The 26,016-nt window shown below is 38.2% G+C and overlaps 1 protein-coding gene across 12 annotated transcripts in view; it reads right to left on the minus strand.

Annotated features, from left to right (window-relative positions):
* The window catches only part of SUGCT (succinyl-CoA:glutarate-CoA transferase), an 861,197-nt gene that overhangs the window by 442,049 nt on the left and 393,132 nt on the right, over positions 1-26,016 (minus strand). For 2 of the 12 annotated variants that reach the window (XR_011566122.1, XM_070787289.1), the window contains one exon: positions 4-24,123. The exons of the other annotated variants lie outside the window; for them this stretch is intronic. Coding sequence is in view for 1 of the 2 variants with exons in the window: in XM_070787289.1 (XP_070643390.1) it covers positions 24,097-24,123 (27 nt within the window). In the remaining variant the exon portion in view is untranslated. Of the gene's footprint in view, positions 1-3; positions 24,124-26,016 lie in introns of those variants that run through there. 12 annotated transcript variants of the gene reach the window in all.

Genomic DNA, 26,016 nt, shown 5'->3' on the forward strand with positions numbered 1-26,016 from the left:
CCAATAAAAGAAGATGCAGGAAATGCAGTTTTGATCCCTGGGTCAGGAAGATCCCCTGGAGGAGGAAATGGCAACCAACTCTAGTATTCTTACCTGGGAAATCTCATAGACAGAGGAACCTGGCAGGCTACAGTTCATGGGGTTACAAAGGGTCAGACACAACTGAGCGACCGAACACACACACACACACACAGCTCTTACATAGAAGAGTCAGGATTCAAACCCACATCTGCTTGACACCAGAGCCAGAGTTCAAAACATTACATCCTTTATACATGATCTCTTTTATTTTAATCTTTCTAAAAGACCCTTTACGATAGTCATTATTATCACCATTTTACAGGTTAGGAAGGTGAGACCCAAAGAGGTCAAGTGTCAAGTTCAACAAGAGTCCACCAGAAAGGTCTAGCCAGAGTTATCTACTCCAAGCACCTTCCTGGGATGGGAATTACTCTGATTGGAGGCATATTCAGTATTTCTAAAACATATCAACATTTTCTGAGAAAGAAAGTAGAACATTTGAAACAGCATAGCTGAGAGCCCTGAAGATGGATGTGCACACACTCAGATAACACGGCAACTGAATAAAGGTAATGGGGGTGGGGGAGGAATCTACACTTTAGCGCTCCACCACCATGAATGGTGCATAGCAGTCTGTGTAAATATAAATAGCTATATGTCTACACATACAAAGGTAAATATATAGATACCTATTTTCAGAAAACAATGAGAAGTCACACGGACAAGCTGTGATTTCTGAAAATCCATTGAGGGATTATCATTTATTATCATAAAACAATTATCTTGATAAAGAAAACATTAAGCATATACAATGGCATTCACCAAGGGCTGTAACATTCGACTTTGACTTTCCTGGTCTTTTTCTCTAAAAGAAAACACCAATATAGAGAACAATCATATAAATTTTTCTAACTAAATAAAAATCTTTTGTGTTATCTGAATGTTATTTTCTAAGAGAATCATTGCTCTTAGTGAATTCCTGCTGCTGCTGCTGCTGCTGCTAAGTCGCTTCAGTCATATCCGACTCTGTGCGACTCCAGAGACAGCAGCCCACAAGGCTCCCCCGTCCCTGGGATTCTCCAGGCAAGAACACTGGAGTGGGTTGCCATTTCCTTCTCCAATGCATGAAAGTGAAAAGTGAAAGTGAAGTCGCTTAGTCGTGTCCGACTCCTAGCGACCCAATGGACTGCAGCCTACCAAGCTCCTCCATCCATGGGATTTTCCAGGCAAGAGTACTGGAGTGGGGTGCCATTGCCTTCTCCGTAGTGAATTCCTAGTTATTCCCTAACTCGAGGCCATACCAACAAATTCATATTTCCCTTTCTTTCTTTAAGGCACTAATACTCATTTCTGAAGAGAGTATAATATGACCAAAGTAAACTCAGAACACCACAACGTATTCTTTAAAGTCTGGAATGCAAGTCCAAAGTTATTACCCATCCAATTACTTCCATAAACTATGTTGCCATTCTGAACATTGTTTGTCAATATTATTTTGAACAAAATGCATTCTGGAAGTAAATTATCTCTGCTTGCCAACACAGAGATCATTCATCCTTACTCCCAGAAAAGCCAGAACCATCTCAAACCCTGAATATGTACAGAATGACAGACATGAGCTCAGGCAGGTACCAAGTCTGTAATCACAGCCACAGCTTCATATAAACAGAAATCAGTCTTTCCCAAGTCCTGTGATTAGGTCAGGAAATCTCAAATCCCTGAACTAATTGATTAATATGACAATGTGGTGGTGGGGGATGGGAATGGTTCAGCATAATAAAGGCTGTACTTAAGCATAATTTGCCCTTTTCCTTCCCTGCCTATGGGAAAAGCATAATGGAATACATTACCCAGATAGTAGCCTCTGTGTTTGGGCAAAGTTCTAGGTTATCATTTATGAATCCTGCTTGGACTTTGATCTCAGTTATGCTGACAAAGAAAATGAGTGGAGCAAGTCAGACAAACCCTTCAATGCCTGGTAATTGTGCCAGATGAACACAGGGTTGAACTGTTCCATCTGCCCTGGCAGGACAGCGCCAGGCCCCACCATGTGATCAATCTAGTATAAGCCCAGGTGTGGGGACCAGGCTCCAGGCTAGCCTAGCGCAGCCCTAGCTGTGAACCGATGTAAGCATCAGGGAACTTATGAGAAAGCATACAACCTGAATGTCAGTCAGGAAATGGTTACAAATTAGAAAAAGAAAGAGGAATTCAGGACAGAGGGGCCTCATATGCCACAGTAATAAAAGTAACTTCCTCTCTTCCCTCATTTCAGAACCACACAGTAGAATTCTCTCCATATGAAATTCCTTACAAGTCACATGCTCCACTAAACCACGGCCTGTCCCCTTCAATGGACTCACAGGATAGTCACACGGAAACAGATGTTACTGCTTTGCTCTCATGCTGTGAAGGGAAAGTGTAGCTGAGACATGGGGAAAAGCCAATCTATGACCTCTCCAGAACAATTCTCAAGCACCTCAAAGATGCCTTTGTCCTCTGGATAATCTGCACTCTAAAAGTTTGATAAAGCTCTCCAAGAGCCTGAAGCTCAAGTTTAATGATTCCAATAAAGTATTTATCTGAGCTGAAAGTGGCCTCTCACAGCTGGCAGACCAGGAGGTGACGCTGACCTACTAAATAGCAGTCTTTCTATCATTCTCAGACCAGCTAACTGAGCACCACCACAGTGCAGCATCTTCCTGGGCTGGCTCATAATTATTCTCTCTCTTATGTGTGTTCTCAAAATTATCTGTATGTGCCTATATTATGGCATTCATCCTGTTCTATTGTAATCACCCGTATTTATGTTTGTGCTTCCAAGTAGACGATTACCTCTTTTATTATATATATATATATATTTTTTTTTTTTTTTTTTGGGGGGGGGGGCCATGCCACATGGCATATGGGATGGGATCTTAGCTCCTGGACCAGGTATCAAACCCACACCTGCTGCAGTGGAAGCATGGAATTTTCACCACTATTTTGCCAGGGAAATCCCCAGACTGTTATTTCTTGTGGATAGAAAGTATGTCTTCTACTGTCTCAAATCCACAGAACCTAGCACATACAGTATCCCATTCATGAATGTTCAGTGAATGAATGAACATATATCAGTCTGAATTGTCAGTATTTATTATGACCTGGTACAACATACATTTATTTCTCTTTCTGTCTGTATTAGATTGTATCCTTCCTTGTGATTTAACTAAACCATTTTTTTTATTTACAAACCTTGTGAGAGAGAGCTTAAATATGTTTTAAAGTTATACGTGAGTATTGGTTACATATGTTTATAGAGATGATAGGATTCCTGGTAGCATTCAGCCTGGAAGTCAATTCTTTCCCTCCCAAGAGAAGGGATATTTAGAGAAAAAATAAATAGGAAATTCAGCAGAAACTGTGGGGAATGGGAGAGCAAGAAAGATGTAACCTATAAAAACAAAAGTGGCCCAAGCAGATAATCAGGAGGGGTCCCAGGAGTGCATATCAACCAGAGAGCATGCCCATTTGAAGGCAGAGGGCCCGAGACAGCAGAGTGGGGGCCTTCAGGGAACTAGTCACTGCAAAGACAAGGACGCTGCAGCCTGAAAGAATAGAGCAGGCTGCCATGGAAGGAAAAAAGGGCACGAGAGGCAATAAAAGGAAACAGGCCAAATGAGTAAAAGAGAAAGCCGGAGGCAGGGAAATGCTTCAGTGAGACATCCTAGGCAGATCAGGAGAACTCTAGTCACATAGTAAATAGGTCCTGAGGAAAAAAGGTGAAATGTATGGGAACCTGGCAAAATGTCTAGCCATTTGACAGGATAGCAGAAGAGCCCATGAGGGTAACAGGAAAAGGGGAAAGAGCTGTAACTCTGGTGGCAGTAGTTCTTTAACAGAGAGAACTTGCTGAGTGAAATGAAACTGGGGACCAAAGAGAAGTATGTTAGTATATATGTATTTTTTTTTAATGTTCAAATAGTCACTTTCGCAAATTTAATGTTTTCTCCAGAGGGAAAGGTTACGTGGTTCTCGGATGAATCTTTATTGGTTGTAAGTCTCGGGATATTGTTATAACAAATGCCTCACTGTGAGGGCAACAATAGCCATCCTCCACTCAGGCAGGAAGAAATAGTTCTTGACTGGATCTGCCTCCTCCTCCTTCCATAGCGTGGAATGGAGCAGTTTGTTCCCCAAAGCAAATGCAACCTCATAAAAGACTAGTGATTGAACAGAAGATGAAATCCAGGCTGTTACAGATCAGGAAAACTTAGTATCACTAGCTATAACTAGATCCCCTGGCACAGGGTATGGCAACCGACTCCAGCATTCTTGCCTGGAGAATCCCCATGGACAGAGGAGACTGGCAGGCTACAGGGTTGCATGAGTCAGACATGACTGAGTGACTAAGCACAGAACAGATATACCTACAGTACAAATCCTCCCATCTTATAGAAAGAGATGCAACCAACATCAGGAGAGAAGATATAAGACACTGATATTCCATAAAAGTACTGGATGAACCAAAGTCACAGACACAATCCAGGACAGTTTAAATTCAATTAAAGTGTCTCTTCATCAGACAATAGAGCTACTGTTATAAATACAAATTTTTTCCAGTTTTACTGAGAAATAATAGACATATATTACTGCATAATTAAGATATACAACATGGTTTATATTTACATCTATTTACATGATTTACATCTATTGTGAAATGATTGCCACAATAGATTTAGTAAACATCCACCATCTCATATAGGTACAGTAAGAAGAAAAAATTCTTCCTTGTGACAAGAACTTTTAGGATATACTCTCTTCACAACTTTCTTATATATCATTAAGAAATGCTAACTATAGTCATCAAGTTGTACATTACATCTCTAGTACTTATTTATCTTATAACTGTTAAGTTTGTACCTTTAACCAATGCTCCCTCCCTCTTGCTTTGCCTCTGGTAACTGCAAATCTGATCTGTTTTTAAGTGAGTTTGGTGTCACTGTTTTTTTCTAGGTTCCACATATAAATAAGATCATATAGTATTTATCTCTGTTTGACTTACTTCATTTATCATAATGCCTTCAAGATCCATCCATGTCACAAATGGTAGGAGTTCTTTATTTCTATGGCTGAGTATAGATGGAGAGACAGATAATCTGAACTCCTTTATCCATTTAACCATCAATGGACACTTACGTTGTCTCCATGCTTTGGCTATTGTAAATAATGCTTCTATGAACATGGGGGTGCATATATACACTTAAGTTTGTATTTTTGCTTCCTATGTATATATTCCCATAAGTGGAACTGCCACATCGTATGGTAGTTCTATTTTTAATTTTTTAAGGAAACCCCATGCTGTTTCTCAAAGTGGCTGTACCAATTTACAATCCTACCAATAGTGGACAAGGGTTCCTTTTTCTCCACATTCACACCAGCATTTGTTATCTCTTGTGTTTTTGACGATGACCATTCTAACAGGTGTGAATTCATATCTCATTGTGGTTTTAAGCTGCATTTCCCTAATGAGTAGTGATTCTGAGCATCTTTTCGTGTACCTGTTGGCCATTCATATGTATTCTCTGAAAAAATGTCTATTCAGGTCCTATTTAATTAGATTATTTTTTGCTATTGAGTTGCATGAGTTCTTTATTTTGGATAGTGCGTGCTAAGTCACTTCAGTTGTGACTGACTCTTTGTGACTTTATGGACTGTAGACCATCAGGCTTCTCTGTCCAAGGGAATTTCCCCTTACCAAATATGTTGGCAAATATTTTTCCCATTCTGTAGGTTGTCTTTTCAACTTATGATTATGGGTAGCCATCCTAAACGATTGCTTGGAAAGACTCTCAATTGTTCTCTCACCTCAAGTGTCTAGCTCTTGCGATCTATCTTCTGTGACAAATTCAGAGTAATTATCCTAAGAGATAAAACCAATTGTGCCATCCTCTACTTAAAACCCTCTCCTCACTCCCTGCCAATACCCAATAGAATGAATTCTGAGCTATTCAGGATGGCACAGAACATTTCTCAAAATCAGACTGCAAGCTACTTTTTCAGTTTTATCTTCTACCACTTTCTTCCTCCCTCATCCATTTCTTTTTACACCAAAGTAGACTTTTCAACATTCCAGGAATAAATAGGTATTTTCAGATATTCATACTGCCCCTTCATCCTATCCCCACAGTTATAATGCTGCAGAATACATCATGAGAAATGCTGGGCTGGATGAAGCACAAGCTGGAATCAAGATTACTGGGAGAAATATCATGCAGATGACACGACCCTTATGGCAGAAAGTGGAGAAGAACTAAAGAGCCTCTTGATGAAAGTGAAAGAGGAGAGTGAAAAAGTTGGCTTAAAGCTCAACATTCAGAAAACTAAGATCACGGCTTCCAATCCCATCACTTCTTGGGATGGGAAACAGTGGCTGACTTTATTTTCCTGGGCTCCAAAATCACTGCAGATGGTGATTGCAGCCATGAAATTAAAAAGACGCTTACTCCTTGGAAGGGAAGTTATGACCAACCTAGACAGCATATTAAAAAGCAGAGACATTACTTTGTCAACAAAGGTTCGTCTAGTCAAGGCTATGGTTTCTCCAGTGGTCATGTATGGATATGAGAGTTGGACTATAAAGAAAGCTGAGTGTCAAAGAATTGATGCTTTTTAACTATGGTGTTGGAGAAGACTCTCGAGAGTCCCTTGGACTGCAAGGAGATCCAACAAGTCCATCCTAAAGGAGATCAGTCCTGCGTGTTCATTGGTAGGACTGATGTTGAAGCTGAAACTCCAATACTTTGGCCACCTGATGCTAAGAGCTGACTCAGTGGAAAAGACCCTGATGCTGGGAAAGATTGAGGGCAGGAGGAGAAGGGGATGACAGAGGATAAGATGGTTGGATGGCATCACTGACTCGATGGACATGGGTTTGGATGGACTCTGGGAGTTGGTGATGGACAGAGAGGCCTGGTGTGCTGCAATTTATGGGGTCCAAAGAGTCGGACATGACTGAGAAACTGAACCGAACTGAACTGAGACAGCTCACACACCAAAACCCTACCTTTCAAGGGCCTGCTTAAATGTCTTTTACTCAGTTTTCTTAGTCACAATAATTGTTCTTGCCTATATCTTTGAATTCTCTGACAGAGAATGAAATGGTTAGATGGCATCACCGACTCGATGGACATGAGTTTGAGCAAGCTCCGGGAGTTGGTGATGGATAAGGAAGCCTGGCATCCTGCTGTCCATGAGATTGCAAAGAGTCGAACATGACTGAGTGACTGAACTGAACTGATATCTTTGAATCACATTATGTTAATATTTAATTACATCACCATAGGAAACTGACTTACTAGAAAGTTGTGTGTGTCTAAATTTCCAACTGGATTATAAACTCTTTAGGCAGAAATACACTGATGATAACCTTTACATTTTTCTCCTAAATTAGTTTCAACCAGATGCTTACATTTCTTTAATGTTTGCTCTACTTTCATACTCAATTTAAATTTAGCAATCATTCCAAGTCTTATTAGGCTGCATCCTTAGTTGTTGCAAAAAAAGAATTACAGTTTTAGAATGCAATGTTTTCTTTCCACAATTAATTAATCAAGCCTGCAGAAAGTCTAGAACAGGCCAGTATCAAGTAAAAGCCCAAACAATAGAGAGACAGGGAATATCATATTTACAAAGGGCAGAATTTATGTCATTAATTAAAAGGAACAATTTCCTCACAGAATGTCATACCAGGCCAAACAAAAGAGTGCCTCCCAAATTTTATATCTATCATATATGATCTGGATTGTAGCTATATGTTTACATGACAGAAATAGTGTCTCTTATGTTTCATGCCACTTTCCAACATAACCATTGCAATAATCTACACAAAGGAAGTGTTCAAAAACATGTGTCAACTGATAGAAAGATTGAGGATCTACTATTTAAATTGTCTGGTGATCATCAAATTTTCAAAGCTAATAGAAACTATACAAGATAATTTCTTTAGGTTTTAGACTATTGAACTGAAAGAGGTCAACAACCCACAATAAATTTACTAACAACTCAAATCAACTACTATATATTTGCTTATACATATATACACAAACCTCAGTCCATAGTTCATCAGGCACTCTATCAGATCTAGGCCCTTAAATCTATTTCTCACTTCCACTGTATAATCATAAGGGATTTGATTTAGGTCATACCTGAATGGTCTAGTGGTTTTCCTTACTTTCTTCAATTTAAGTCTGAATTTAGCAATAAGGAGTTTGTGATCTGAGCCACAGTCAGCTCCTGGTCTTGTTTTTGTTGACTGTATAGAGCTTCTCCATCTTTGGCTGCAAAGAATGTATCAATCTGATTTCGGTGTTGACCATCTGGTGATGTCCATGTGTAGAGTCTTCCCTTGTGTTGTTGGAAGAGGGTGTTTTCTATGACCAGTGCATTCTCTTGGCAAAACTCTATTAGCCTTTGCCCTGCTTCATTCTGTACTCCAAGGCCAAATTTGCCTGTTACTCCAGGTGTTTCTTGACTTCCTACTTTTGCATTCCAGTCCCCTATAATGAAAAGGACATCTTTTTTGGGTGTTAGTTCTAAAAGGTTTTGTAGGTCTTCATAGAACCATCCAACTTCAGCTTCTTCAGCATTACTGGTTGGGGCATAGACTTGGATTCCTGTGATATTGAATGGTTTGCCTTGGAAACGAACAGAGATCATTCTGTCGTTTTTGAGATTCCATCCAAGTACTGCATTTAGTACTCTTTTATTGACCATGATGGCTACTCCATTTCTTCTGAGGGATTCCTTCCCGCAATAGTAGATACAATGGTCATCTGAGTGAAATTGTTGGTGATGGACAGGGAGGCCTGGCATGCTGCGATTCACGGGGTCGCAAAGAGTCAGACATGACTGAGCAGCTGAACTGAACTGAACTGAACTGATTTACACAAAAATATAAAATGTAATCCTTCCCCTCAAGTTGCTGACAGCTAACTCGGAGAATTAAAATTCACATATGTGAAAAAGAAAAGAATTCAATACAACACAAAACTGAGATCATTAAATTATATTTGTTTTAGAAAGGTGCAGAAATCATAACTAGGATCAGAAGATGAAAATAAGGCAAAATAGTTTAGAGTTAATGTGATAAAGAAAATAAAAATTCACCTGTAAGAGTTATTTTTCCTAAAAGAATTACTACCCACGTTTGCAAAGCTGCATGTTCAAAGTTTTATCTCAGCATAAAATGGAAATAATCTTGACATCCAGGACTGAATTAGCTAACAAATTATCAGACATCCATAAAACATATAGAATAAACTCTTAAGCAACTCAGCGTTGGGCTGCTACCCACCCATAGTGGGAACTCCACATATAACAACATTATAATCGGCCCTCCATACTTGGGGTTCCACATCCACAGGTTCAACCAGCTATGGATTGTGTAGTACCACAGTACATATTTATTAAAAAAAACTTTACACACGTTGACTTGTGTAGTTCAAACCTGTTATTCAAGAGCCAACTGTATTATGAAAGGATTTTAAATAATCCTTTTCAGTATTCCAGGCAAGAATACTGGAGTGGGTTGCCATTTCCTTCTCCAGGGATCTTCCCCACCCAGGGATCGAACCCGGGTCTCCGCATTGTAGGCAGATGCTTTTACCATCTGAGCCACCAGGGAAGCCATATATGTGAATGGAAAATGATAATATATCAGAAGGAGCATTATGTATAATATTTTGTAAAATTAATTATATACATCAAAGCCTAAAAAGCTATAAAAGAGGTTTCCTCTGATCCCTGAGCTAAGGAAAATATTTATTTCCTCCTTTTATTTATCTTTATTATCTGCATGTTTATGGTAAACATGTATTTCTTTTATAATAAGAAAAACAAACAGTAATGGGGTTTCCTAGTACCTTGGAGCAATCTGGCATTCAAAGTAAGCATTCCCTCCTCTTTCTGTGTCCAAGAGAAGATCTAGTAAGATTAAGCCCATGAAAGAGTTTTGAAATGAATAAAGTGCTCTACTAAAAAGAAAAAAAAAGAAGAAGATATAACTTTTTAACTTCTTAAGGAAGGTATTTTAGTTTACTTTATGTATTGATGTGACTGGACCACGTAGTGCTCAAATATTTGTTCAAACATTAATCTGAACATGCCTGTGAGGAGGTTTTTGGATGATACTAACATTTGAATCCAAAGAGTGAATAAAACAGATTGCTCTCCAAAATGTAGGTGAGCCTCATCCAATCAGCTGAGACCTGAATAAAACAAAAAGGATAAGTAGGTGGGAAGTTCTTCTGCCTGACAGTCTGAGCTGAGACACTGGTCTTCTCTTGCCCTCAGATTAGACTTAAACTGTTGTCTCTCCTGATTCTCAGTCCTTCAGACTCAGGCTGGAACTACATGATTGGCTTTCCTTGATCTCCAGCTGGCCAACTGCAGCTCTTGGGATGTCTCAGCCTCCATAATCATGTGAACCAATTTCTTATTTTATTGATGTGTTTATTTATATCTATTTACCTATCTCCTACCGTTTCTATTTTTCTGGAGAATCCTGAATAAAGCAGAGAAGGAATCCTTACTCCTAAAATATCTTTAAAGAAGTTAATCTTACAGTTGTGTGCAAGATGGACTAGAGTTGGGAAAGTCCAGAGGCTAAGAATTCAGCTGAAAAGATGCTGTAGAAAGTGGGCAAAAATGATGAGAGGATGAAAGATGGCTGGGAATGAAGCCAATGGAAAAGGGAAGCTTCTGGTGTTCAGAGAACCAATAGGACTGAGTTCTAATTCTAGCTGGCCCTAGAGTAAGTCAATCACTTCCCTTCTCTAAGCCTCTGACTCTTCATGTATAAAATGATTTGTTTAGACCAGAAATCCTCCAGGGTCCTTTTCTGTTCTATAAATCTAAGATTCTATTATGATAGGAAACAATATTTAGATGCTTTTATTCAAACCATGAATACACTGGCTTAATTTTGTTCTTATACTATATTGAATATTCCATTGGTGCTCAATAAATAATACATTAAGCAAGCTCTTTTGGACATCATGGTTTAATGGAAAGGCCTAGAAATGCCCTGCCTTTTGGCAAAGTCTTTGCAATATCAATTACTTTATTAACTTTGCAAACATATAATGGAAAAATAGGCACATTACTTTGAAATAGGCCTGTTTTAATCCAATCCTCTTTCTTAATCATGGAAAAAGCCAATTTATAAGAATAAAACATTCCATATCTGATAATTTATTTATAATGAAACATTAAGTCACTTCAGGACTTGATGAAATTTGAAGTTATCGTGCAGGGGTTCAGTGAACTTCCAGCAGACCAGACAGCGATACCAGTTTGATATATGTGCATTCCCTTCCCACAGGTATACTAGACTTAATGGTCTTCCAGATCTGAGTCTAAGTCTAGGAAGAAAAAACCTTACCTTTACTCCAAATAGAAATCTCCCATCAAAGCTGAGAAGCACTTGAATACTATATCTAAAGATTAACTCCCTCAGATGTTCAAATCCATGTGATCCACATTACATATGAATGTGGATCTCTTTTATAGATCTTCATGGTTAAGCCCATCTGATCAAATTCAACCATCTTACAAACAAATCACAAGGCCACAAAAGATGTAATAAACACATAGAGAGTGCACTGCCTCACCCACATTCACCAACACCATCTTCCTGAGAATAATACAGTTCTCTGGGTAATTCCTGAGTCAGAAGTTTAAATGCACACACCCATGATTCTCCAGTGACTAGAATATTACTTAGTTATTCTCTGTCTGCCTGGAAAATCAACAGAAAAAAAAGAAAGAAGAAAAAAAGGACAGCACACTAAATCTCTTTTCATCCTGTTGTCTGATCTCTTAGAACCTGGACACATGTACCATCTCTTACTTTCATAAAATCCTTTTCCTTTCTTTGCCTTGGGTTCTTTTTTTTTTTCAACTCAACCTGGATCTAACAGCATTTAATGTCCTGAAGCTTTCAGGTAAGGCCATATTTTACATCATATTTTATTTCTGGTCTTGGCAGTAAATGTGGAATTAGCTATTAAATCCGGATTTCTCATCTAGTCAACTCCAGGAAAAAGTACAATAGAGAAAGGAGAAAGAGCCAGAGACCCTGACCAACAGGAACTATATTAAACCAGAAGAAAGGTTTTCCACTTGTGATCCAATAGAAAAGAAAAAAGAAAGGCTCAACATTTCCATCATCGAATGAGAACTTCTTCCAGTGGAGGGGCTCTGTGGTGAACCTTTCCCTGACTTTTCTCCAGGAATACTGAATATGTCATGACTCCTTTCAACTCTGCCTCCTCATTCCATGCTATTAATTGAGGTTTATGAGCTCCAACCTATTATTTCTAAAGAGGGAAAAAAGGAGGATTCCTTCCAAAACTATCTGGTTCTCCATCCCCACCTGCCTTCATTTATAAAACAAGCCATCTAAATCTCTCAGGCTATTTTTCCACCGGCTTGTTTATAATGTGGTAATGATTATGCTAATTCCAGCTGGGAATACATCGATGTGGACCTGCTGTGTGAGTCTGTGAAGTGGGGCAGGGCTTTATAAGTGCATGAGGAGAACAATTCCATAAAATTATAGTACATATGTAGCCCTCTCTCCATATTTACTAGTTTGTTGTAAGCTCCTTCTCAAATGGGAAATAGACCATGTTTCCTTTGCAGAGGGATAGTTATTGAATAACGAAGACCATGTGTTCTGCTACATCTTATTTGTCTGAGCACTCTGCAGCAATTTTCTAAACCAAATTAATAACAGTATACTAAACTTATTTCCCCAGTGAAAACTTCTGGCTACTAACAGTGTCAGTATATGCACCTCACTGTCCCCAAGAGCACAGGTAATCATTCTGCAACCAAGTCCATGATGCATCTCAGCGATGCATGCTGCTTATGGTATGTGAGGGGAAACGACACCCTCTAATGAAATGATATTGTTTATACAAGCAATAGAGTATTACATCACTTTCCCTACAAAGAGAAGAGAATGTGAAATTTCACAAAAGACAGATAGCTATTTAATGCATAACTTGTCACCATGGTCAGCCTCAGCATAATAAAATGCACATGGAAAAATTCCTCGCAGCAAGCCCCTTGCATAGCAGATTCTTGCTTCATCTGGGTTCAAGGGTGTGTATGTCTCCGAAGAAAATGATATTTCTCCTTTGCTCACTCACACACACACACACTTGCTGCACAATAAGCTTCAAATAGCATTTCGGAGATGTCTGCTGGATGCTGAGCACACAGAGGCAAGAGGCTGGTAGTGAGCCTCCTCTGTGATTAGAGAAAAAGCAGCTATCTCCTTCCTGCAGATCAAGGAAACGCACATTCACATGACACCTAAACACTGGAGAACCCAGTGTATGTAAGAACTGCTCTCTCTATTTTTACCCCTGAGAGCCAAGTAAATTGCAAGCAAACACAATGTAATTCTGGTAGCAAACCAATCACAAAAGGGATTTACATTTTTTTTTTTACAACTTTATGCCAAATGACACTACTTCCTTACCCAGTATGATTTTTGCCACACCAGAGTAAAGGCATTTTTCTGCACCCATACTTGGAAGCAAATAGAATCCTGTTGTCTCAACAAAACTTTCAATGAATGTTGCCGGTGACGGAGGTTTTGCAACATCCTTACATTTCAAATAGAGTGCTTTTGGTCCCAACCCAATATATAGGCATATATGCTTATTATTACAATTCACTCTATAAAATCCCGACTGGGGGGATTTTAGTTCCATTTAGACATCACAACTCAAACATTCTATTCATTCCACAGCATGTTCTCTCTCTCCAACTAAAAATTCTTTCTGCTTTTCTGATGTAAACGTAAAATATTAATTATAATTCACACATGAGAAATATTTCTAACAGAATCAGAAATAGTAAGAGTTAATGGTTTAGTCCAGCAGATAAACTTTTGCAGGTTTCCATCTGAAAGTCATAACATAACCTTTTATTCTGTGTGTCATTGGTACAGAAGGTTTTTCAAGGCAGAGTTCTTCAAACTGCAAGATGTTAAACAGATGTACTGCAGAGTCTTCCAGGTCCAAACTATGAAGGGTCTGTTTTCAGTCTGTGTGTTGAGTCCTTCATTTGTTTTATTCCTTTATCAAGATCTTCATGTTTGGGTATTTCTTCTCTTAAAATTATGTTGCTGTTACAGTTTCTTAAGCTGCATATTTGTTTAGAACCAGATTTTAAACCATACTCTTTTTGAACTAAATAAGAAATATTCATTTAAATTTTGCCATTTAAAGGCATGTGTTAGCAGGAAAAAATCTCTGCTTCTTATAGCAGGTGCTGTAAGCCCAATCCCAGATGTTGTGATGTGTAAATAGCCACTGAAGAATTTGAGAAATGGGTAGAGATGCGAGAAAGAGGAAGGCATAAATGAAAAACAGACATTTTTGAAACCTCAGGTCATATGGCCTATCACTAAAAGTCCTTTCTAAACATTTCAACTTTTGTTTTCCATTGGTGGGCTTCTATACTTAATGGTTTCTCATGTTGCAAATATTACTTTCCAAAATGTGGGAATAGGCATAGTCATGAACCTGGCTATTCATTTCCAAGGAACCAAATTCTATCCCCATATTGCCCAGAATGAGATGTGCTACATTCCAGCTCAATAAGCTAAGGCACAGAAGCCTATCTTATAGATGTGGCCATTTCTCCGATCTTAAACCAGATTGAAGTTTGGAGTTTAACAGTAACAAGGCAGCATGATAAATGGGGTTCTCTGGAGCTTAAACCTCAGTCTTTGTAGTTGAAAGGCCAGTTTTGCCCCTTTTGTTCTTACCCACTTGTTACTTGAAGGGATTTCAGAATGTATAGCTCTAACAGGGTTAAAAGGGTGCTTATAAATGTTTTCTCCTTATTTAGTTTGATGTTGGCAGCGCCCCTCCATCATTTCAATGAGAGACACATGAGCAGAAAGGCCTTTATAACATAGGCAGGGCTTTATAATATGGGCAGCTTCCTTCTCGAATATCCTTTTGCTATCATACTAATCAGTAGTAAGGGATAATTAAAGCCATACATAACACAGGGCCAAGCTTTGACTACTTTAACCACTTCACTACCCAACCCCTCTGCATATACACTGACAGAAAAATACAGAGCATGGCCTTGAAAGGGAATCTAGCATGGAGGTTAAGAGCACAGATTTTGGAGTCAAATATACCTGGCTTTTCATCATGACCAGCACTTAGAGGATGTGTGGCTAGAAAGTTACTCTTTAGGCCATGGTTTCCTGTCTGTAAAGAGGATGATGATAATGATGGTTATGAGTAGATTACAGATGTGACAGAATTATTGTGAGGATTAATAGGAAAGGTACATAAATGACTCAGCCAACAGCCTGACAGTACTAAATGTTAGCTATTATTTTATTGCAGCATCTATACCATATATTCCAACTGAAGTGAATACCTCTCTCCTCACTGAACCCTTACCCCTGCCTCTGTATTACCAAGCATTTGCAGATCCTGATCCTTTTCTTTGCAAGGCCCTCTTCATATATCTCTGTATGTACCACCTATACCAGCATGCCATCCTTTGTGTTCTCTGTCCAAATTTACCCAACCTTTGAGACACAGATCAAATGCCATTTCCTCATGAAATATTTCCTGAACTCTTCAAGTTGTGAAGTTTTACTTCCTTGAATCCCCAAGGTTTTTATTTTTCCTACTGTAGAGAGTTGAACATTCTACTTGTTTACTCTCACAGACTATCCTCATTGGTTCGTGGATAGTACTTGTGTTATATTTATTTTCCCTTTTATTCCCAATCCTCATTCCTAGACTCCTTCTCCCATAGGAAAACTTTCTAATATGCATTTATATCCTTTTATTCATAATTATTCTTGGAAAATATGTATTAGTTTTATGCACACACATTAATTTACTTAAATGAACACTGTGATAGATGTCAGTCTGCTTCTTTTATTTCTCCATGGTCTTTTGTGATCCTTCTGTGCATTGCTTACATTTTACCTAAAGTTTTGGTTTGGTTTTCTTGGCTGCATCAAGTCTCAGTGGTGACATGTTGGATCTTTCATCATGGCCCACAGGCTCTTCCTTGAGGCTCACAGGGATCTTAGTTCCCTGACAAGGAATTAAATCCACATCCCCTGCATTGGAAGGTGGATTCTTAACCATTGGACCAATGCATAAGTCCCTTACCTACACATTTAACATTGAATTCCTGGCCACCAGAAATGAGTATCTTCATACATTCCCCCTCATGGACCTGTTTGGGAATTCTTCTTGGGATATATGCCAAAGAGCAGAATCACAGGATCACAGGAATAAAGAGCAGAATCACAGGATCACAGGAATAAGTAAGCCTATTGACCAAATAATGGCAAATCATTCTCTAAAAGGTCTTCACTGGCAGGAATCTCAACAGAGGTGCATGTTGGCCTCTATATTCCACATCTGTGTCAACACATGGCTCTATCCAGCCAAGTCTTGCTACTTTACTCAGTGTAAACTGATATCTCATCATTGTTTCACTTGCATCTCTCTACTTACTAATGCACTGACTCTTCATGGTTCTGTTTTTCTTTGGCCTTTGGCTTATATAGCCCCCAATTTTTTCATCTGAAATGCTTCTCTTTTCTCTTCACCCTCTGCAGGATTACAAATTACTCTAAGGTAGAGGCATATTTATTTTTCTCATTTTTGTACTCACTACAAAGCCTACTATAGTACCTGAAGAAAGACATAAAATACTAATATATAAATAAAAATAAACTAAAAGCATGAGAGTATGTGTGGACAGTGACAGAGAAAAATGATTGCTTTGAAATCTAAAATAATTGAGATAAGGTTCATCCTCTGATTTCTAAAACCACGATTTCCCTTGGCCAGCTGAACTAAAAATGACAGCACCATTCACTACCTCAAACTCCACATTGAAGGTTAGGAAGAAGTTGCTAATGTGCTGATTCTAAAGTAGAGATTTTACTGTGACATCTACAAACAGTCCCCCTTGATCAGATGCACAAGTAAATTTCTTCACTACTCACTTTAAGGACCTAATGGGCATTATGCTGGCAGCTTCATCTTGGGAAACCCCAAAGCCCTGCTCTTATACACAGATACAAAAAGTGGTAAAGAAAATTCTACTTCTTGCCAACATTAATTTTCCCTAGAGGGTAGATGGGTATTTACCTAGTAGCCTATGCAAATAGCTATACTTTCTGTAACTTTCCTGATAAAGGCAGAGCAACAGTGGTCTCACACTTAATTATGTGTGAGAACATCATGAACACTTGCTTGATTAATATCATGAAAGTTGCCAAGTCACACAGTGTGATGATCAAGAACAAGGTCTTTGGAGTCAAACTGACATGGTTAGAATTCTGACTCTGTCACATACAGCTCTGTTACTTTTTATTTCTTCTGCCATCAGTTTTCGCATCTGCAAAATATGAACAATGAGACTGGCTTTATAGGACTATTGTATCACTAATAACCAAATGAAACAATGGTATGGTACTTGATAAATGGTAGTGATTTTATTATGCCTGTCCTTTCCCCAACCTATTCCACATTATCAAGGTGAAACAATAGATAGAAGTATGCTACTAAAATGTGAATTAAGTCTTAGAAAGAAATGATATATGATTAAGTGAGAGGTTTTCCTTGCAAAATTGAATTTTATTTGCTATAGTGGGGAAAATACATTATTTTAAGAAAGAAAGATTTGGTTTTATTTTGAGTTCCAGCTATACCACTTCAATGCTGTGTGAGCTTAAGCAAGTACCTTGGCCTCAAACCAGTATGCAGACTGCTGTCAATAGGGATAATACTATGTAATCCTCAGACACACTGTAAAAATGTGACATGATAATAAATGGGAGAGTACTTTGGAACCTGCAAAAGAGCATGCATAAAATATGTTCAATATCACTGGTTTCCAAAGTCTGACAGCACCTTAGTTATTACTGGCATTTAGTTGGTGCTCAAAACAATAATCTACTCCATGATTCAAAATGTCAGAAGCATTTTTCTAGGGATTAAGTAATGTTGGTAAGAAATTTTTATTTCACTTTATATGCCCAACTTTCATTTAGTATTTTGGAAATCAGAAGATTCTATACAACATTTGAGACGAAATGAAAGAAACCATCATTTCCCTAACTCTATAAGCATTAACAAGAGAAATGTGTCTCTTTAGTAGAAGAATTTTGCTTCTCTAGAACAACTGTTTATTTTAATCCTATGAAAATCCTAATACTTATATAAGCAATTTAGTTTCCTTCTTTGTGCTGCCTGCTAGAAATCTCAGAATGAAACCGGAGGTCACTTCTGAATGTGCTAGACTACGCAGCATTTCATATTTTGTGTTTTACCTCTTCTCAGACCTATTTTACTATTCTAACACATATTCTTCTTTGCCCAGATTGTCCTACTGGCTGCTTTATCTTCTTGAGCGAGAAAGTTGAAAATAAATAAACAGAATAATCTCAATGCCTAGGGAGAAGTTAGTCTGAACTTCACTTTAGAGCCTTCTAAAGAAGAGCCATCTTTTATCTGTGCATCTTGCTCCTGTCCTTGGACAGCACCAAAGCATCTCAATCAATCTTTCTTCATCTGTATACCCACTAATACAGAGACAGGGCTCTTATGTATTTAGACTTTGCTCAAGAAAATGTCCCTGGTGAAATCTGAATGCTTACTTTTTATCATTCCTTTGTGTCATCAGCACCCAGACTTAATCTTTGCTTTGGTTTGTGTTGAGAAGTATTTCTTGAAAACATTACCCAGCTTATTAGCTTTTGTATTCTAATCTTTAAAATTCTGAACTAAAGCCAAACATACCTTGCCTACATGTGGTGCTTATATAACAATGGTTCTTATTCTGTTTTACAGAGCATCAAACTCTGACTAGAAACTTAAAGGGCAGAATGCCCTGCTGTCAAAAAAAGAAAGAAAGGGGAAAAAAATAAAAGAAAAAAGCAAACAAAAAAACTTGGTGACCATAACTGTAACCTTATCTGGTTATTTTAAGAGGGTGGAAAGAGAATATTTTGATGGTGAAAATCGAGTCATAAGCCTTCATTTTCTATAGTAGGCTATGCACAAACTTTAAACTTTTTATATTGTTTTATATCTTTCATACCAGACCATTTATCTGGTAATCAGTAATAACCCTAATACTTTCATCCTTCAAACTGTTTTCAAACATAGTTTCAAAATCCAAGCATTAAAAATTAATACTAAATGGATGAATATGTTCATTACCTTGACTGTGGTGATGGTTTCCTATGTCAAAAATGTCAATGCTTAATGATGCAAAAATAATAATAGTTATCACTGCCATTAATTATAGTAATAAATTTGAACTACCAAAATACAACATGATGTGCTTCACCTTGGAGGTATTTTCTTACTTGACTTAATATAAGAGCAACATCAATAATAAAATTAAATTGACCGACTACAGATGAATGCCACTAAGGTTGTAAAGTTAAATAAAGTAAAGGAAACAGTATGTTTTGTAGGTATCTCAGTCATTAGTCTAAAAACAGAAAAAAAGAAATTCAAACATATGCAATAGGCCACATTAAATGACTCATAATGATTAATCCCATAAAATATATAAATTGTTTTCTAAGCTTCCCCAAATATAAATCTCCTTGCTCATAGTGGAGTTAGTCTAAAATTACCCTTATGCTACTGTGTTCTGACTTTTTAGAAAGTCTCAAGAAAATTAAATTTGCACTATCTAATAGTTTCCTATTTATATTAAACATTATTATAAAAAGTGTTTAATGGTCCTATGGATTGTACTAAATTCAGAATCTTCAAAATCTCTGTTAAGAGGCCAGTACATTTGAATGTTAAGGAGAACCCATAATGAAGGATTTATAATGCTTTATCTATTCAGGGCTGTATAACCATAAAAATTATTTCTCAAACACATAAATTTAGGCTACATCCACATCTAAGATCTAATGTACATTTGTTTTCTATTGTTTACTCATTCTAAACACCAGAGTTGCACATGGTGTATATTCAGAATTATAATGAAATAATTGGTGACTACTTGGTTTAATAAAGGTAAAGCTTTCATAATTAATCTATTAATTAAAGCCTTAAAAGTACTCAGCTGATTAGCATTATAGACTTTATAGTTTTATCCCAAATTTTAATAAAAATATACAGAATAGGATGTTTTGTTTTATAATGATAAGGCAAATATTTCTCATCATATTCAGTGGCTAGATTTGATAGGGAATGTAGTTTTGCTGCACCTGGGGCTCAGGAGTCTGCCACACTACTTTGGCAAAAGAACATTTTTATTCTCAAAGGGAATACAGGCTCATAGGTACTGCTGGAGTAAAGAGGTTCCTTCCTCAGACTTCTCTGGTGGTCCAGTGGTTAAGACTTCACCTTCCACTGCAGGGGGTGTGGGTTCAATCCCTGGTGGGAGAACTAAGATCCCACATGCTGCAGGGTGAGGCTGAAAATATTAAAAATTTTAAAAGGAGGCTCCTTTCTCAAACATGTAGTAAAACAAAGACCCTGACGATATTATTTGAACCCCTTAATGCAGCCATTCTTGAAACCAGGAGTGACTCCAACATATTGCAATAGTATGAATCTATAGCTTCATTTTTTTTTTGTCTTGACTTTAAATTGGGTTTTGGTCACTAACAACTGAAAGAGTGTGAATGCTTTTTTTTTTTTTTTTAAGATTTTTGTGGTTTATTTTATATTGTTCTGTCAGATATCATTTAGTGAATAACTTACCTTTTTAGAATCTTCTGACTTTACTTGAAAACTGTATCATCTTAAATGCATAAAGTAAAGCTTGTTTAGTTGCTAAGTCATGTCCAACTCTCTGTGACCCCAAGAACTACAGCATGCCAGGCTTTCCTCTCCTTCACTCTCTCCCGGAGTTTGCTCAAATTCATGGCCATTGTGTTGATGATAGTAAAGCTAACCAGGTACATAAAAGGGTCTAAGAAACTCTCCTTTAAGAAAAATTATCAACTTCTCTCTTCTCCCCAGGCTGAGAAAAATGTCTCTACTCTCAGCTCCCAGAGCAGCATCCACATAGTAACTAGTAATTTGTGTGCTCAGTGACTAAGTCATGTCCAACTCTGCAACCCCATTGATTACAGCCCACCAGGCTTCCCTGTCCATGGGATTTTCCAGGCAAGAATACTGATGTGGGTTGCCATTTCCTTCTCCAGGGGATCTTCCTGACCCAGGAGACCAGGACCAGGTCTTTCATATCTGTATCCCCACAGCCTAACCAAATATTTAACATGTAGCATGGCTTTAGGAAATGCTTATTAAAGTAATGGATCTCAGTATCACACAGCTAACTACTTGCTTGGCCTTAGTTAGTGAGCTCCCATCCAATTCTAAGAGTAGCCATTCCAAAACTTCCCATCCTCACATCCCTCATGATTGCCTTGCTTCTAAGCTGATCAGTCACAAATAATTTTGCCTACTACTTTATTGAGAAAATGAACAAAGCAGGAATTCCCTCTACTTTCTGTCCCTTCACCTTTAATCCACCATGCTCCTCTCCCACTTCTTCCTGACAGTCTCAGAGCATGAGGTACCCTTTCTTATAGGTTTTTCCAATTTCTGTCATGTTCAAGCTCTTACTCGATTTGTTATACTCCTTTTTCTAGACTATGAAACCTCTTCTTCCTCATAGTTAGTTCAGTTCAGTTCAGTCGCTCAGAGGAACTAAAGTGGGTGAAAAAGGAGAGTGAAAAAGCTGGTGGGAAATTCAACATTCAAAAAAACACTAAGATCATGGCATCTAGTCCCATCACTTCATGGCAAATAGAAGCCACTTTCCAAAAAGTGGAAACAGTGACAGATTTTATTTTCTTGAGCTCAAAAATCACTGTGGATAGTGACTTCAGCTGTGAAGTTCAAAGATGCTTGCTCCTCGGAAGGAAAGTATGAGTGAAAGTTGCTCAGTCGTGTCTGACTCTTTGCGACCCCATGGACTGTATAGTCCATGGAATTCTCCAGGCCAGAATACTGGAGTGGGTAGCCTTTCCCTTCTCCAGGGGATCTTCCCAACCCAGGGATCGAACCCAGGTCTCCTGCATTGCAGGCAGATTCTTTACCAGCTGAGCCACAAGGGAAGCCCAAGAATACTGGAGTGGGTAGCCTATCCCTTTCTCCACTGACTCTTCCTGGTCCAGGAATCGAATCAGGGTCTCCTGCATTGCAAGCGGATTTTTACCAACTGAGCTATGAGGGAATCCCTTGGAAGGAAAGCTATGACAAATCTAGAGAGCATATTTAAAAGCAAAGACATCACTGTTGACAAAGGTCCGTATACTCAAAGCTACAGCTTTTCCTGGAAAATCCCAAGGACAGGGGAGCCTGGCAGGCTACCATCCATAGTGTCACACAGAGTTGGACATGACTGAGAGGCTAAGCATAGCATACGGTTTTTACAGCAGTCACATACTGATGTGAGAGTTGGATCATAAAGAAGACTGAGCACCAAAGAATTGATGCTTTCAAATTGTGGTGCTGGAGAACACTCTGGAGAGTCCTTTGGGCTGCAAGAAGATCAAACCAGTCAATCCTAAAGGAAATCAACCCTGAATATTCATTGGAAGAACTGATGCTGAAGCTAAAGCTCCAGTACTCTGGCCACATGATGTGAAGAGCCGATTCATTAGAAAAGCCCCTGATTGACGGCAAAAGGAAAAAGGGGCAGCAGAGGATTAGATGGTTAGAAAGCATCATCAATTCAACAAACATGAGTTTGAGGAAACTCTGGGAGATAGTGAAAGACAAAGGAGCCTGGTGTGCTGCAGTCCATGGGGTCACAAAGAGTCAGACATGACTTAGTGACTGAACAACAACAACAACAACAAAGTTATAAGAACTCTTTCTAAAGAGATTGAACATAGAATCATAGAATTTTCTTACCCTCAAACAGTAGAAGTGATTCTTCAGCTAAATTTCAAAACAGATTTTTAAAAGAGTATAAAATATATCAAAGAATATTTTCTGAATGCATAAAAATCAATAAAACTATCTCAGAGAGGATAAAATTCTGGATTTTTCATTTATATATTTTTTCTGTAGCTTTCATAGATAAGTTTTCAAAGAAGAATATTGATATTTAATTACTGTTCTAAAAAACTTAGATTAGATGCAATACTATTAAATTTACATTTTGAGGCCAATAATTTGTGCAAAGTGAAAGAAGCTTCAGAGGCACTCTTTAAAAAGAATAAATACTTAAAAGAACAACTGAGGATGTAGAAAACTTTTAGATTATGCAAACATGATTCCCAGATTTGAATTTTATTGTTCAATGTACTATTAATCAATTTTTTTATGGTTGAATCACTTTCTACACTCTGGCTCTTCATTTAATACAGACTTCATAATGATGCTCCTTGCATTTCATAACTATTAAACTATATTACTTCAGCACCTACAGTTATTTAGTAACTCACATTCTATTTTGAATTACCCCAAAACATTTTTGGAGTGGAAGGAAGGGTTTATCAGGAGGCTTAGTAGCCTATCATGAATTTTAAAAAGCAGAAATTGTTAACCTTAACCAACCAAACTGCACTTAAAGACCACAATTTTCTCATTTACATGAGCAGATAGACTAATGATGTAGTATTGATTTAATTTCATTATAATTAAAATACATGTTTAAAATTCACATGTTAAACATTCACATGAAAGCTTTACTGTTCTGGAACTTAATGCTGATACTATTGTTTGGATGACTTGATGGAATCAGTAGGTCACCTTAACATTAAAAAAAAAAAATTGTCAAATGTTAATATGAAATGTCTTTTAAAATCTCTTGCATGCTTACTTAAGATGAACTTTGGATAATTCAACACTACAGATTAAAAGTAATCTGAGGCCACCCATAAACACATAAATATACACACACACTCTCACATTCAGTTTGTGGTGCCACACTTAAAATATTTATTTTTTTTCATGCTTTATTGGATCTCTTTAAGAATATAAGGAGGGAATTCCCTGGTGGTCCAATGGGTAGGGGTCCATACTTTCACAGCCAATGGTCCGGGTTCCATCCCTGGTCAGGGAACCAAGATTCGACAAGTCACATGGCACAGCCAACAAATTTTTAAAAAACAGAAAAGAATATAAGAAATCCTACAGGTTCCCTTCCTCCATTCCAGATAAAGTACATAGACCCATACACCTGGCTAAAGTCTAACATGGACCTCCCCTAAGGAGAGAAAGCCCTCAGTTAACCAATTTTCCCTTAAAAAAAAGACATTTTTTCCATCTGTGGTTCCCAAAGGAACATAAGACATGGCTAAATTTTGTTTTAAGAGTTCTAAAATAAATTCTTTTATGCTTCTGCTGTTGTAAAGTTACTCTAAGGCATTAAATCATCCAGTAGTGTTGGATCCTTATTACTGAACAAATTAAGCAATGATTTTGACCAATCTCATATAAAAATCCACACGACGCCACCCTTCCAGTCTGACCCACTCCTTAGGCCTGTTCCCTCATCTATTTGGTCTCTCCTCCCAGGCTTCTGGACAAGTGGGCATTCAGAAAGACTAAACTAAATACTGTTCCATGCTTGTGGTAGAAACACATTTTTAAAATATCTAATGTTCAAATAAATAAATAAAATATCTCATGTTCAATACAAACTATAAGGATATAAATGTAGAGGCGGATAGGGACTTCCCACCTGTTATAAGAGCAAGAACTATTACTATTATTAAAACATTTTTGAGTAGTTACCTAAATAACATTGTTCACAACCACAATGTAATTCTAATTCAATAGTTGTGTGTGCTTAATTGTTCAGTTGTGTCCAACTCTCGGTGACCCCTGGCATGACCTTAGCCCACCAGGCTCCTCTGTCCATGGGGATTCTCCAGGCAAGAATACTGGAGTGGATTGCCATGTCATCCTCCAGGGGATCTTCCTGACCCAGGTCTCCCACATTGCAGGCGGATTCTTTGCCATATGGTCTGAGCCACCAGGGAAGCCCAAGAATACTGGAGTGGGGAGCCTATCCCTTCTCCAAGGGATCTTCCTGACCCAGGAATCGAACTAGGTCTCCCGTGTTGCAGGTGGATTCTTTACTAGCTGAACTATCGGGAAAGCCTCAATTCAATATTTGCTCACATTTTCTGACTGATCATATTTTATGACTAATTGTATTATTAAAACAAAAGTGGCCACTAAGAAACAAGTCCAATAACTCCTCTACGGCGGTAGTGAGAAAAACACTAGATTTGCAGTCAGGAGATATAACTCTGCTGCTTACTGTGTGGCCATAAGCAAGATGTTTAAGCTCCCCAAGTCTGTTTCCTCATCTTTAAAACAGGCATGACACCACCCACCCAACAGAGTTCTTGTGAGGTTAAAATCAGATAGCTTACAATCTGGCTGCCACCCCACTTTTCAATACTTGTATCTCACCACTTTCTCAACATGAGTCTCATGTTCTGGTCACATCAAAGTCTTTGAGGTTCTATAATGGTGAAGAAAGCTGAGCACCGAAGAATTGATGCCTTTGAACTGTGGTGTTGGAGAAGACTCTTGAGAGTCCCTTGGACTGCAAGGAGATCCAACCAGTCCATTCTGAAGGAGATCAGCCCTGGGATTTCATTGGAAGGAATGATGCTGAAGCTGAAACTCCAGTACTTTGGCCACCTGATGCGAAGAGTTGACTCATTGGAAAAGACTCTGATGCTGGGAGGGATTGGGGACAGGAGGAGAAGGGGACGACAGAGGATGAGATGGGTGGATGGCATCACTGACTCAATGGATGTGAGTCTGAGTGAACTCCGGGAGTTGGTGATGGACAGGGAGGCCTGGTGTGCTGCGATTCATGGGGTCGCAAAGAGTCAGACATGACTGAGCGACTGAACTGAACTGAACTGAATGGTGTCACATTCACCCTTCCCCTTTGTTTTGAATGCCTTCTTTGTCTATTTGG

Source organism: Bos indicus, chromosome 4 (assembly GCF_029378745.1).
Source record: "Bos indicus isolate NIAB-ARS_2022 breed Sahiwal x Tharparkar chromosome 4, NIAB-ARS_B.indTharparkar_mat_pri_1.0, whole genome shotgun sequence".
NCBI lineage: Eukaryota > Metazoa > Chordata > Mammalia > Artiodactyla > Bovidae > Bos > Bos indicus.